The sequence below is a fragment of the Diadema antillarum genome, unplaced genomic scaffold, assembly GCF_040938485.1.
Source record: "Diadema antillarum isolate AM-2024a unplaced genomic scaffold, OU_Dant_1.0 seq00000507_RagTag, whole genome shotgun sequence".
Taxonomy (NCBI): Eukaryota; Metazoa; Echinodermata; class Echinoidea; order Diadematoida; family Diadematidae; genus Diadema; species Diadema antillarum.
Genome location: NW_027271462.1, coordinates 521,093 through 535,383, shown reverse-complemented (window position 1 = coordinate 535,383; position 14,291 = coordinate 521,093). Strand labels below are relative to the sequence as shown.

At 36.4% G+C, this 14,291-nt stretch overlaps 1 protein-coding gene and 1 pseudogene across 3 annotated transcripts in view; both read right to left on the bottom strand.

Annotated features, from left to right (window-relative positions):
* Positions 1-605: 605 nt before the first annotated feature.
* Positions 606-14,291, bottom strand: part of LOC139734034 (uncharacterized) — a 95,871-nt gene continuing 82,185 nt past the window's right edge. For all 3 annotated transcript variants that reach the window (XM_071644841.1, XM_071644843.1, XM_071644842.1), the window contains 3 exons: positions 3,545-3,741; positions 1,343-1,713; positions 606-945 (listed from right to left, as the gene is read on the bottom strand). In XM_071644841.1, coding sequence (XP_071500942.1) covers positions 710-945; positions 1,343-1,713; positions 3,545-3,741 — 804 coding nt within the window. In that variant the 3' untranslated portion in view covers positions 606-709. The remainder of the gene's footprint in view (positions 946-1,342; positions 1,714-3,544; positions 3,742-14,291) is intronic.
* On the bottom strand, positions 11,136-13,282 carry LOC139733987 (uncharacterized; annotated as a pseudogene).

Here is a 14,291-nt window from a genome sequence, read left to right as displayed (position 1 = left end):
ACGTTAACACTGGATTACTTATCAACTTTGAATAAGGTGGCATGAAGTGTTAAGTTATGTCATAAGATATGCCATAACAACATAATCTAGCTTTTAATTATCATTGCCTAGTGCGACTTTATACAACAACGCTACATTGCTGCATTATGCTATTACTTATTTTCAAAATTTTCCCAAAACACAAAAGAAAACAAGCAACCAGACAAACCAACAATTACCTACAAATCCTAAACTTTTCATTCATCTACTCATCATTTTAAGTTAACTTGTAACTTTTGTTTCATTTTCTTAAGTATCACTGCATAATATGTACTTCTCCCGGTCTTTTTTATCGGCAATGATGACAATAACCAGCTGATAACCATTACTGACATGGCACCACGTAATGGGGCGATATTCATCACGGTATGAAGAATATATGAGACGTATGATGTATCGTTTGGGCTAGGTATGTGTAACGGTATCGTATTTCATATTTCATATTTCCATAATACCGGAAACCTTGAGTTTGCAATAAAATTTCAGGAAAGGTCACTAAATTCGATTTGAATTTAGTCAAAGGTGTAAGAGTGGGCAAATAAAAATGCCCCAATGTGCCCCCTTCATAGGGTTAAAGTAACAATGATTGTTACATCATTATCTGTGATAGTTCCTGTTCCTTCAAAGAATTCGCAGGTGTAACTCCCTCCAAATGTTTTTTCATAAAACATTAAGAGCCACCAACGCCATCAGAACCGTCTCTTGTGTGAAGCACAATGCCCATCAACTTCCCGCGGCAGCTTGGACAATCGGGTACCAAATCGGCAACGCTCTTGATGACGTCATGCCCGCAGGCGAACGATATCCTCATCTCCGTCAGGTGGTCGAAGCGGCGGAGGTCGCGACGCAGGGAGTCCGCTTGTCTTTCCAGATCCCTCAGTTTGGTCTTCAACTTGGTTATCACTTCTGTGGTGAAGAGAAAAAAGAATAAACGAAGAAAAAGAGATAAACTATAAAATATTTGTATTTTGAAGGAAGAAAGTCACCGAAGACTGCCGATGATAGCACAGAGATTCTTTCAAAGAGTGCATCAATATACTCAATCCATACTTATTATTATTGGATATTTTTAGATTTATAGTGCCTGTTTTCTCGTTCATGTTGTTTGTTATGTTCCACTTTTCTGGGTATAAAATAGGCAATGCCGACATGATGGAAAATGTATTAAAGATTTCAATGCTCGATTTTTCCCAAATTACTGACCCTGCTGAGTTACAAGGCAAAGTATCAGATCTGCCATACTGGTTAATTCTGATATGGACTTTGCGACCAACTTTGCTGCAAGGAACAAAACTGAACGTACCACTTTCCGTGGGACTGCTTCGTGACGCATCACTTCTACCGGGTTGGGCGGTATCCGCGAAGGCTTCGGCGGATTTGTCACTGACAGACAAGCCCAACGACTTGTGGGCAGTTTCGCTGGTACTCTCGTCTTCTGCTCTCACGTTACGGGTTTTGCCTTTGCTCACCTGTCTAGATAAAACCAAATCAGCCAAATCAAGCTTGGCGCCATCTTGTTCTACGGGCTCCGACACCTTTCGGAGCCTCTGGAAGCCCGGGGTTGCGCTGGTCTCGCTTTCCGGCTGTGGATTCGATGCTTCCTTCTTGTTGCCCTTAGACTTCTGCTTACTCTTCGACTGATTAGCTTTGGTCCTTGGTCCGTGATTATTAGACCTACATGGATTCACAGATTATTTAACATTATTCTTTACGGTCCTAATAATACGTTGCTGTAATGAGAAAATCCACTCGAATTGCACTGAAAGATATGAACTCGTGAGTTGTGGGTCGCGATGAGTTTCAAAGCGTGTCGTCAAATCAGTATCATTATTGTAACTGTAATGATGATTATTATCTTTATAAGTATCATTTTCATCCTGGTTAACCCAACAGCATCCCTTAGAGGGTTGGAAGACGAAAACGGATGGAGAAGAGTTGTGGTGGGTGGTCTTCACTGGTGTCTCAACTATATCAGTGAAGTCGAAGAATAGGCGGAAATGAAGGTTGGAGGTGAAAGTTCCCCATCCACGCATTCTTGCAGACTATTACCTATTGTAAAAAAAAAAAAAAAACATCGCAAACGAGGGGGCTTTAGGTGCCTCCAAAGTGCACAAATATGTGCCCCATTTGTATCTTCTATCCAACTGGCAACATCGTTATCTGCCAACTATGTACAGAATTTGAACATTTGAAAAAAGAAGATCAAAATATGTAAAAACTAGCCCGAATTCGTTAACAGTTCCGATGGTGCCTCCCATGGATCTACGTACCATAAAGAGCCTTGAAAGTACATTTACTAATTTCTTCATGCTGTTTAATTGTGTGTGTGTGTGTTAGTGTGTTAGGTTGGTTGGTTGTTTGATTTAGAGTATAGCTAATTTCGGACTTCGGGGCTTCGGATGAGGGGGGGGGGGGTAGGCCCTATATGCCATGGTGTCCATTCGTATAAATATGCATTTTGCAGCCCAAGTTATAATGACTGCCAAGTTTAGTGACAAATTTGGTCATGCATTTTCGAGAAGGTAATGAAAACTAATGTGAAAGTTGAACTCAAAGTTGAACCCCCCCCCCAAAAAAAAAGTAAAAAAAAAACAAACAAACAAACGAACAAATAAACTTGATACTACAGTCAACAATCTATTGTAATACTAGTAGCACTAAATTAGTTTATTCATTCTGGTTCTACAGAAAGGATTTATAAAGATTCCTTCATTTGGGGGCTTTGCTTCCCCAAGCAGTAAGCCCCTGCCCCATACCTTAAATCCATATCATATCAAGCTATATAAGTCAACTTTAACTGCTAAGCTTGATAAAAATCTGACCATGCGTTTTGGAGAAGAAGGTATGTTTTCTTTTTGTAGATATGAAAATATTAAAAAACAAGTTTACGCACGACTTAGAACAACCAACGGACGCCGGATAGTGCATGATCGCTCACTTTAACCTTTGTTTAAAGGACAAGTTCACCTTCATAGACCTGTGGGTTGAGTGAATGAGTGAATCTGTTCAAAAGCAATGAATTTTTAAATGTCTGCGCAATCACTGCTGGATGAGAAGACTACTACAGTGTATGATGTCAAATGCGTACAATGATATAAGGAAAATAAAAAGAGAATTTCACAAAACTTTACTTTTTCAATAAAGTGCACATTTCTTCAACTTGTTACTGACAGATGTTAAAGGTGATATTATTCGTCCTGCCTTCAAAAAGAGAGAAGTGGAGTGACCTTTTGTTATGCGAGAAAAGTGAAAATCTGTTGAATTTTCTTTATAATTTTTTTATATCTTCGTACCCATGTGACATCACACGCTATAGTAGTCTTCTCATCCAGCCGTGACTGAGCGGAAACTTTAAAAATTCATCATAACTTTTGAACCGACTGTCCGATTTTCCTCCAACTCTCACTGATGTGTTCTACTAATATTGCTGCATTCACTCAACCCACATGTCCATGAAGGTGAACTTGTCCTGCAAGGTTAACTAAAATTCAGGATTTTATGTTACCTCCTCTGTCTTTCGATGGCCTCCAAAGCAGGCAGGATGGGGTCGCGAAGATTTCGCAGGAAGTTTCGAATCGTCCTGCCCTTACCCACTCTGGTTACGCAGCTGATGTAGTCTAAATCACCTCCGTGGGATACGAGGTAAGCGATGAGGGCATCTCCTGTTGACTTCACGCCTTTCTTACCCCACTTTTCTTTCATCTGCGGCATTGAACACGGATTGACAATTAAAAAAACACACACACGTTTACACACATAAAGATGTCTTGTTATGTCATATGATTGTATCTCGAAAAAATAGACGCCTCTTTACACATAATAATCATTACAAGAATTCAGTTTAATATAGTTTTTCTCGGCCAATTTCGCACCTCTTTCAGTCCAATTCCTTGTTGCTGCAATCAATTTAGCAAAATTTAACCAACAGTTTGTAGCTGACACGCTTGGTATTTCAATTTTATAATTTCTTCATTCAAATTAATTTTGGAGCATTCGGATAACCTTTAACCACATTCTAATCAGCACTTTTTTCAAATGAAATTTGTAAGACAAGCGCCATTTCGCAAATCCTTCATTCAATTTAAATTGATAGTCACGTGATCTCGTATATACTGCGCTCGTTCATTCGAATTAATTTAGTCATCCAGTTTAGCATGTACTGCAGTCAATTTATCAGACATGGTTATGCTTTTATTTTTCTCTTCATATTCTTTCATCATAGTTATTGCTTTTAAGCATCATTACATTTCATATATTTGCATTTATTCTTTATTCTTATATCATCTTCCAACAGTTCTTTCAATGCTTTTCTTCTTGTAATGTTTGATAGCAGTTATTCACAGATACATTAAATCTGAAGTTTGTTTTGCCATTAATTGGGAGGATGTTTCAATTTACATCGTGAATATTTCTCTCATATTTGATTCATTCCTTGTCATGTTCGATGGCATTTATTCACAGAATGATACATTAAATCTGAAGTTTGTTTTGCCATTAATTGGGAGGATGTTTCAATTTCCATCGTGAATATTTCTCTCATATTTGATTCATTCCTTGTCATGTTCGATGGCATTTATTCACAGATACATTAAATCTGAAGTTTGTTTTGCCATTAATTGGGAGGATGTTTCAATTAACATAGTGAATATTTCTCTCATATTTGATTCATTCCTTGTCATGTTCGATGGCATTTATTCACAGATACATTAAATCTGAAGTTTGTTTTGCCATTATTCGGGATTCCCGAAGCTCCACCAGGAGACGAGCGAGAGGACTGCATCCAGGCTTCGGAAAAGATCCTTCGCGACAAATTCAACATCACAGCCAAAGTGGAACGCGCTCATCGTGACGGTCTTAAATCGAAGGACCGTCCACGTCACATCCTAGTGAAGCTGTTGTCCTACCGGGACAAAGTGGATGTGATGCGCAGCTGCAGAAATGTGTTGAACAACGAAAACTACTTCATCATCGATGATCTAACAGCAGTCGATCTCGCGGAAAAAAAGAGGTGGTCAAAGCAGGTCCAACAGCTCTACAGTTCGGGAACAAAACTCCGCTTCTACGCCGGGAAGTGGCGCCAGCTCGGTGGCGCCCCGTATGTATTTGAGTAAACGTTCTGTATTTTTTTCTGATTGATATCCGATAAATGTACTGAATATATTATTATTTGAAATTGATATTGATGCAAAGTTTGTATAAATTATTATGATACTGGATATTTGATATTACTTTAAATATTCTACTTATTGTGTTTATATTGCCCCGCTCTGATTATATTAATGTTTGACACATTATCCCACCTTTAAGAATAACATATAATTATTTTTATATTTTTGATTTTTCCCTTTTTATGGATTGACATTCTTTCTTTTTTCCTCTTACGGTATGAATATACTAAATTTATATTTATTTGAATTGATCTAGGTAAAGGGTTGTATTGAAATCTGAAATTTGGTGTTTTGATAAGTATAGATTATTTTCTTTTTTTCTTTTTTTCTGTTTTTGTTTCAAGCATAATGAATACTGCAGTCTCCCCCGATAGTTGAGAACGTTCCAATTCGATCATGATCGTTCGCTCATTGTTTATGATGTTGAGTGTAGCTTTTTTTCTCTCAACCTAATTTGATACATCATAATGATGTATCTCCGAATGATTTTTTCTAAGGTATTACATTGAATGATTGAGTGTTTTGTATTGTTTAGTTTTGGATAGGTTAAACAAATCTGATTGTAATCGTCCCCCATAAGTAAATCAGGTATTTGAATAATGTATCCTAATGGTAAGAATCGATAGGCACTGTTACACTTCGAATTAAAATCGATCAAGGAATATTATGTCGCAACTATGCTGTGAGATCGGAATATCTTTTCCGTTTTTGTTTTTTCTTACGGTCGAAGTTTGATTTTGTTCTTTTCTTGTCTTTTTGCAAAATGTTATTTCCTTTATATCTTATCTTATGGCCCAATTTACTCATCAATTTAAAGAGTTGCTCAGTAACCACGCTCTGATATATAAACGACCATGCTCGATATCTTTATTAATACCTTGACTTGCAATCGATTGTGGATTTTTTGTTTTTTAATCGTATGGCTCGATGTATTAATCAAGTTAAGGGTTACTCAGTAACCACGTTCTGATTTGCAACCGATCATGATTTAATGTTATTATCGAAACCTTAACGTGTCATTGATTGTAAAATATCTAGCTAATGTTTCTTTTTTTTAATGAGACGTGAATACCGTTATTTTGTTGTAAATTTTTTTTCTTTTATTGTCTAGATATTGAAATTGGTTTATTAAAGTATAGAATAGTGTTATATTTTTTTAATTTTTTTGTATGAATTAACCGATTTATTAAGTCTGTACTGTTATTGAGATTTGTTTTATTTTTTGTGTTTTTTTAAATATAGTTGTAATGTTAATAGATTGGAAATATGCAGTAACCCTGACATTACACATAAATCCTGTGTTTATTTTAATTTTTCTGTTTGTAATAGATTAGGACATTTTCATAATATGCCTCTTAGGCAATAAAAGATTAGGATATAGTTATGATTGATTTAGTAAGAAACATTATTATTATTATTTTTTCTTTTTTTAATATCCTTTTTTCTCTGTCCCATAATAATTTTGATTTTATGAGATTTAATTACAAACTTTTTTTTCAACATTTTTCTTCTTTTCGTTGCTTCCAGGAAAGATCTGTTATTAATAATTGTACGTAATAATGGTACATTAATTTTTTTTTTTGTGTGTGTGTGTGATAGTTATTGATAGGTAATGAAAGTACCAATGAAATTAGTGAACGGTACAAATTCTAAGATTGTAGTTTGAACATAAGGTTATTTTACTCCTGTGCTCCTTTGGAGAGACCGATGTGACTCCTTAAATTGATAGATGTGTAAGTCCCCTTATGACGTTGATGTGTATGAGTACATTGTATGTGTGTGCGTCTGTATATGAACGTGTGTGTGTGTGTTTGAGTGTATGTTTGTGTATGTGTTTGTATGCATGTGTTTGTATGTACCATGTGTGTGTATGTATGTACACTCTTTCTTTTCATTCCCTCTTCTTTCAACAGGTCAGTAGATTTCTCATTACAGGACGTGCGGTGGTTTTGTTACGACCGTCAGGGTCTTCCAGCATTGAATCGATTTAATGGCTGATTCGATATTTGATTTTGACTTCAGTCGTTTGAATGAACAGGATTTTCATGATTTATTTGTATTTGATTCAAATAATCAGAATGCTACTGCTTCACTGTCATTTGACAACCTAATATCCAAAGATATTAATTTTCATACAAATGATATTTTTAATGATAAATTTCAAGATATTTCTTCGCCATATGTCACTGTTAATCAATTAAAGTCCAAAGATGTTAGCGAAAAGTTCTCCCTGATGCATATGAATATAAGAAGTTTAAATAAAAACTTTGAAAATTTGCGTATTTTTTTAGATAATTTTACAGACTCATTTTTTTCTGTAATTGGGCTTACAGAAACATGGCTCACTGATAATACTGCCTCTTTATTTAATCTCCCAGGATATCATTTGATAAATAACGACAGATATAATAGAAGTGGTGGGGGTGTTGCCTTCTATGTTAAATCCAATTATGATTTTTTCATTCGAAAAGATATCTGTCGAATGGAAAGTTTTGTTGAATCCTTATTTATAGAAATCAAAGTGCCTAATCGGAAAGATATTTTATTAGGCGTAATATACAGGCCCCCTGATGCTAATATAAAATTATTTTTTGATTATTTTAATGAATTATTACAAGAATCTTCAGTTTTGAATAAGGAATGTTATTTAATGGGTGACTTTAATATTGATTTAAGTAAATGTAATGATTCTTATTATCCCGAGGAATTTCTCAATATTATGCTCTCTGCATATTTCTCACCCTTGATTTCAAAACCAACCCGTGTAACAGAACAATCTGCCACTTTAATAGATAATATTTTTTGTAATGTAAACCCTTTTCCTGATTCTGCTATTATACTTACGGATATATCTGATCATTATGCTATTTATATGTGTTCATCTTTACAGTTAAAGACGAAAATACCTCAGAATTATGAAAGAAGGCGTAAGTTTACACCTCAGAATATAGCCCAGTTTCAGGAATCTTTGATGGAAATTGACTGGTCTGACTTATATGTGGTGCAAGATACGAATGTAGCTTATGAAATTTTTATAAATAAGATTGTTATTTTGTTAGATACACATATTCCATTAGTTAAAAAGAAGTTGGGTAGTTATAAACGTGATCCAAGATTGCCATGGGTGTCAAAGTCATTATTACGTTCAATTAATCGTAAAAATAATTTGTATTATGTAAGTAAGGCTAAAAAAACACAGCAATCTCGTGATAAGTATACTGCATATAAAAATACTCTCACTATGGTATTGCGTAAAGAAAAAAGGAATTATTATATGAGAAAATTAGATTTGTTTAAAAATGATATGCGCAATACTTGGAAATTGATAAATGAAACATTGAATAAGCATAAGGAAAGAAATGTTATTTCTAAAATTAAGAATGATGGATTTGAAATAAAAGATTTACGTATGATAGCAGAAATATTTAATTCACATTTTTCAACTGTTGGCCAGAATCTTTGTGCAAATATTCCGTTGTCTACTAAAGAATTTTATGATTATCTGGATGTAGGTAATCAAAATTCAATCTTTTTTTCCCCTGTAACAGTATATGAGATTTTAGATATTGTTCATAATTTACCTTCTAAAAGAAGTTCTGGTTATGATGATATTGATAATATACTGTTAAAAAATATAATACCTTATATTGTTGATCCTTTGTTTCACATTTTTAATCTATCAATATCACAAGGGCAGGTACCAGATGTTATGAAGATATCAAAAATAGTTCCAATTTTTAAAAAGGGTAATAGGGAAGAATTGAATAATTACAGACCTATTTCTCTTTTGCCTAATATATCTAAAATATTAGAAAAGATAATATATTCTCGAGTTATAGATTTTTTTAATAGAAATGACATTTTGTCAAAATATCAATTTGGATTTCGCAAGAAACATAGCACAGCACATGCAATATTATCTTTCACTGAAAAAGTATCTCGAGCAATTGATAAGTTTCAACATACTGCAGGAATCTTCCTGGACCTCTCCAAGGCCTTCGACACGATTAACCACGACATTCTTCTTTATAAACTTAATCATTATGGTATACGTGGGAAGGCCTTGGAGTGGTTCAGAAGTTATTTGAAAGACAGAAAACAATTTGTTTGTATAAACAATGAAAAATCTTCTTTGCGCTCAGTTGATTGTGGAGTTCCACAAGGAAGTATACTAGGGCCGTTACTTTTTATTATCTACATCAATGATTTTCCCAAATCTTCAAATGTTCTTTCTTTTATATTATTTGCAGATGATTCTAATCTTTTCTTTTCTCATTCAAATCCTCATACATTAGTTGATGTCATGAATATAGAATTGAACAAGATAATGCAATGGCTAAGAGCAAATAGATTATCGCTTAATTTGCAGAAAACAAATGTGATGTTGTTTAGTAATACCCTTGATAAATTGCCACATGATATAATTTTTGAAAATGAAGTGATAAAACAGGTTTATTCTGTTAGATTTCTTGGTGTAACTGTAGATAGTAAGCTTTCTTGGAAACAGCATATAGATTGTATATGCCGCACTATTTCCAGTAACATAGGTGTAATTAATAAAGTAAAGTTTTGTTTTTCTGTTAAAAAGTTGCTAATGTTATATTCAACGTTAATTTTACCTTATTTAACGTATGGAATTATAGTATGGGGAAATACACATTCAACTTACTTGGATAAATTATTATTGTTACAAAAAAAAGCACTTCGAGTAATATGTAATACCTCCAAATATTCTCATACTGACGGATTATTTGTGGAGAATAAGGTTTTAAAAGTAAGGGATTTGTATTATTATTACCTTGGTCAATTTATGTACAGTTTGTATAATAAGTCACTTCCTTCAGTTTTTGAGAATATGTTTAATAAGAATAAAAATATTCATAAATACCCCACTCGTCAAACAGATGAATATCATTTGCCCCTTACCCGAACTCTATTTACAAAATCCACGTTTATCTACAGTGGCCCAAAATTTTGGAATTCCCTTGAGAAAAATATAAAAGATTCCATTAGTTTGAAATCATTCTCTAGTAATTTAAAGAAATATTTGATTAGCTCATATGTACCCCATGATTAGTTTGACTGTTTGGAATTGTTGTTCTTTTTCTTCACCCTGTATCGAGAATGTTGACCTGCCCTTCGCTCTCTCTACTCCCCCTCTCCCCCTCCCGCCCTCTCTTTCCCTACTCTCTTCTGTGTGTGCACAATGTATGTGGATGCATACATGTGTGTGTACGTGCGTGTGTGTGCATATGTGTATGTGGGTACGTCTGTGTGCTTGTGTGTATGTGTATGTGTGTGTGTGTGTGTATGTGTATGTGTATGTGTATGTGTATGTCTATGTCTATGTCTATGTGTATGTGTATACATGTGAAAGCGTATACACTGTACTTCATGTAACCATCCGATTTGATTGAATGAAAACTGTATACTTTCAATGATTAGCTTGTACGGTACATGTATCGTTGTATTGTGTTATAAAGTCATATATAATTAATGTATTGTAGTAATGTAACGTAAGTGAGGGGACTGCAATCTACAAGTTCGCTTTTTAGCAGCCCCTCAATTTCCATTTCCATGAAGTTCTTTTAAGAACCAATATGTATTATTATGTTCCAATATATGTAATCATGTCAAAGTGTATTACCTGTGTTTGATTGGAAATGAAAATAAAAAAAACATGCATGTGAACATGCATGTGTGTGAAATGAAAAATGAAAATTAATTGGGAGGAGGTTTCAATTTACATCGTGAATATTTTTTTTTTCATCTGTGTTTCATTCTTTTTCATTCAATAGATGTTACATTATGTTAATCATGATTACGAATAAACTTCTTGGATCAGCTCTAACCATCAATTTGTTGACGGGCTAGGTATCTTTGGGAAGTAGGTCTGGGTGCAGTGAAACCACTGCAGACCTTTTTGTGTTATATGGCGTCTGTATCTCTTCGAGCTGCCTGCTGAACGAGGTTGATTTTCCACTCCTGGAGGCTAACCCCAGCTTCCTGGTCTGCCCCTCTGTCTCCCAGCCTCTGCTGCAACTCCGGGCGGGACGGATAGATCTCTTTTGATAGCTGTTTTAAATGCAGAATGGGTCATCTCCACGCAGTTGAGAAACGAAGAATAGAAAGGAAGTGGTTTCCGACGAATCCTCGGGTTCGCATCATCAGGGAGCTGAGCTCTTACGTGAGGACGTGTGTTGTTATAGATCAGGTACACAAGATACATTCTCGCATTCATGAGTGGTGGTAGCCAGGAAAGCCTGGAATGTGTCCCTAGTCACCGTTTCGGATGCAATGGTGTAGTGAGTGAGCCCAATCTCACTCGAAACTGCAAAAGTGACATTACAGTTCCAATCGCTTTGGCCATCATGTACTACCCGACGTGCAGGGATCCCCCATGGAGCTCTCCCAAAAGACCTTCTGGTCCAGATGTTGTAATCAATGTACACGCAGTGTGCAACAACACCCTTAGTCATGAAGCACTGATGTGCATACTCCACGCACATGTCTAGGATCATCGGTGAATTTCTAGCATCTGGGACATCCTCAGCCAGTTATAGTGGAGACAGAAACGGGGGCTGCTTGTAGATCTCCCTTCAGTAAAGTTGCTCAAGAGTGGCTAAGGGGTTACTGTATATTTACAGTGTGTTGGAGGCAAGCTCTCCCTTCGTCATCCATCTTCACGTTTCGCTCCCTCCCCCCCCCCCCCCCCTTTCCGGGCAGCTTATTGCGTCTCCCGGTCCGAAGATATGTACTATTGTAGCCACAATTGATCTGGCCGCTGAACCCTTTATTCCGAGTGTATCTGCCAATTTTAGGTAGTGGAGGTTATGACCCCAAAACGTTTCTATAATTCGTTCCCTGTCTTACGCCTGCATCTAACCAGTGCTGCCGTGACTGTAAGAAGATGAAGTGAATCTGTGTAGGCCTGATGACATGTATGAAAGAAGAGGGGCGTCACAGAACAACAAACTCGAGTTATTTAGGATGAAAGACATGACACCTTTAGGCCCTAGTGTTTAACAGTGTTTGGATTAAACAAAATAAATACATGATATTTAGATACACATGTTATAAATCAGTGTTCTCACCTTTTCAAAATAGAAATAACATTACGCAAATTTCAATGAACATGTTTGGAATTTTATGAATGAACATGTTGGAATTTGACTGCCCATACGCGAAATTGAACGACTGAAATACCCTTTTCGGCCAGTGATTCTGAATTTGAATGACTCATGAGCACCTGCCAGTTTGAATATCCTTTTTGAGAATTCGAAAGGTACAAAATTGTGCTAATTTCATTGATGGAAATGGGAAATGCTATTAAGAAAACTAAAAATGACGAGTTGCATTTTTGAAAGACAGAATGTGTGATGACGAGGATTTTTGCTAAATTGAATTAACCCTCTCTCAAATGGACTGAAAAAAAGTGCGAAATTGGCCGGAAAGCCTGTAGAAAATAATATGCATGTGTGTGTGTGTGTGTGTGGGAGGAGGAGGGCGTGAGTGTATGTTTGTAACGCATCATTTATTCATTTCATCTCATGCCGTTCTGTATGGTGTCTTGCCATGTCGTGCAGTCATTATCACATCATATAACATTGTCATTATGTCACATCATATCACGTCACGTCACTGGCATCACATGACATGACATCAAACCGAATCGCACCGCATTGCATTGAATCCCATCGCATTAATTCTCATTGCATCGTATCGCATCACATGGCATGACATGACATGACATCACACCGAATCATATCACATCGTGTCGCATCGGATCGCACCTCGCCACGACACACCAGACATCACACCACACCACGTCACATCACATCACATCACGTTACGTCACGTCACGTCACGTCACGTCACGTCACATCACATCACATCACATCGTATCACACTACACCGAACCACACCACACCACGTCGCACCATACCAAACCACATCACATCACATCACATCACGTCACATCATGTCACATCACATCACAACACATCACATCACAATGCATCACACCAAACCACACCACATCCCGTCATAGCGTAGCTCAAGACATGGTACGACATGACAGGATATATGAACAGGACATGACATGACATCACATCACATGACATCACACCACATCACATCACATCACATCACATCACACCACACCACACCACACCACACATCACATCACATCACATCACATCACATCACATCACATCACACCACACCACACCACACCACACCACACCACACCACACCACATCACATCACATCACATCACATCACATCACATCACATCACATCACATCACATCACCTCACGTCACGTCACGTGGCGTCACATCACATCACATCACATCACATCACATCACATCACATCACATCACATCACATCACATCACATCACATCACATCACATCACATTACATTACATTACATTACATTACATCACATCACATTACATCACACCACATGACATGCATTTTATTTCACAAGTAACAGAAAATGTAGCTTGCACTGTTATAGGCCTACCAAAGTTCGACGATATTATTCCGGATGTTAGTTACTCCGAACGTTAGTTTATTCCGAAAATGAAGTTAGGTTCATCACTCCGAATGTTCGTTATTTCAAAACACACAAATTCCCTATACTTCGATCATTCGATCGTTAATGCGAAATTGAAATAGTATTAGTTAATCCGAACATGTTTCTGAACGACCGTCAATTCGAAAATAAAATGAGGGTCATCGTTTCGAAGGTTCGTTGTTCCAAAGGCTCGTCAATCCGAATACGGAATAAGGTTCGTTATTTCGAAGGTTCTTTGATCCAACAATAAAATAAAGTTAGTTGATTCTAACATGAAATAATCTACGGTGTTCTCCCCCCCCCCCCCCCCCACCCACCCTTGGATGACCTCTTGTGATCATTGTTTGTGGTTCATTCTGATTATAATGTGAAAAGGGGTGCCATACGGGGGAGGGAGGGAAAATACTCATATATTTTTTTCTTCATCAATTATCAATACGTTACGATTGTATTGTAGTGCGATAATAAATATGTGTATGGTGTGTGCTTGTGTGTGTCTCAA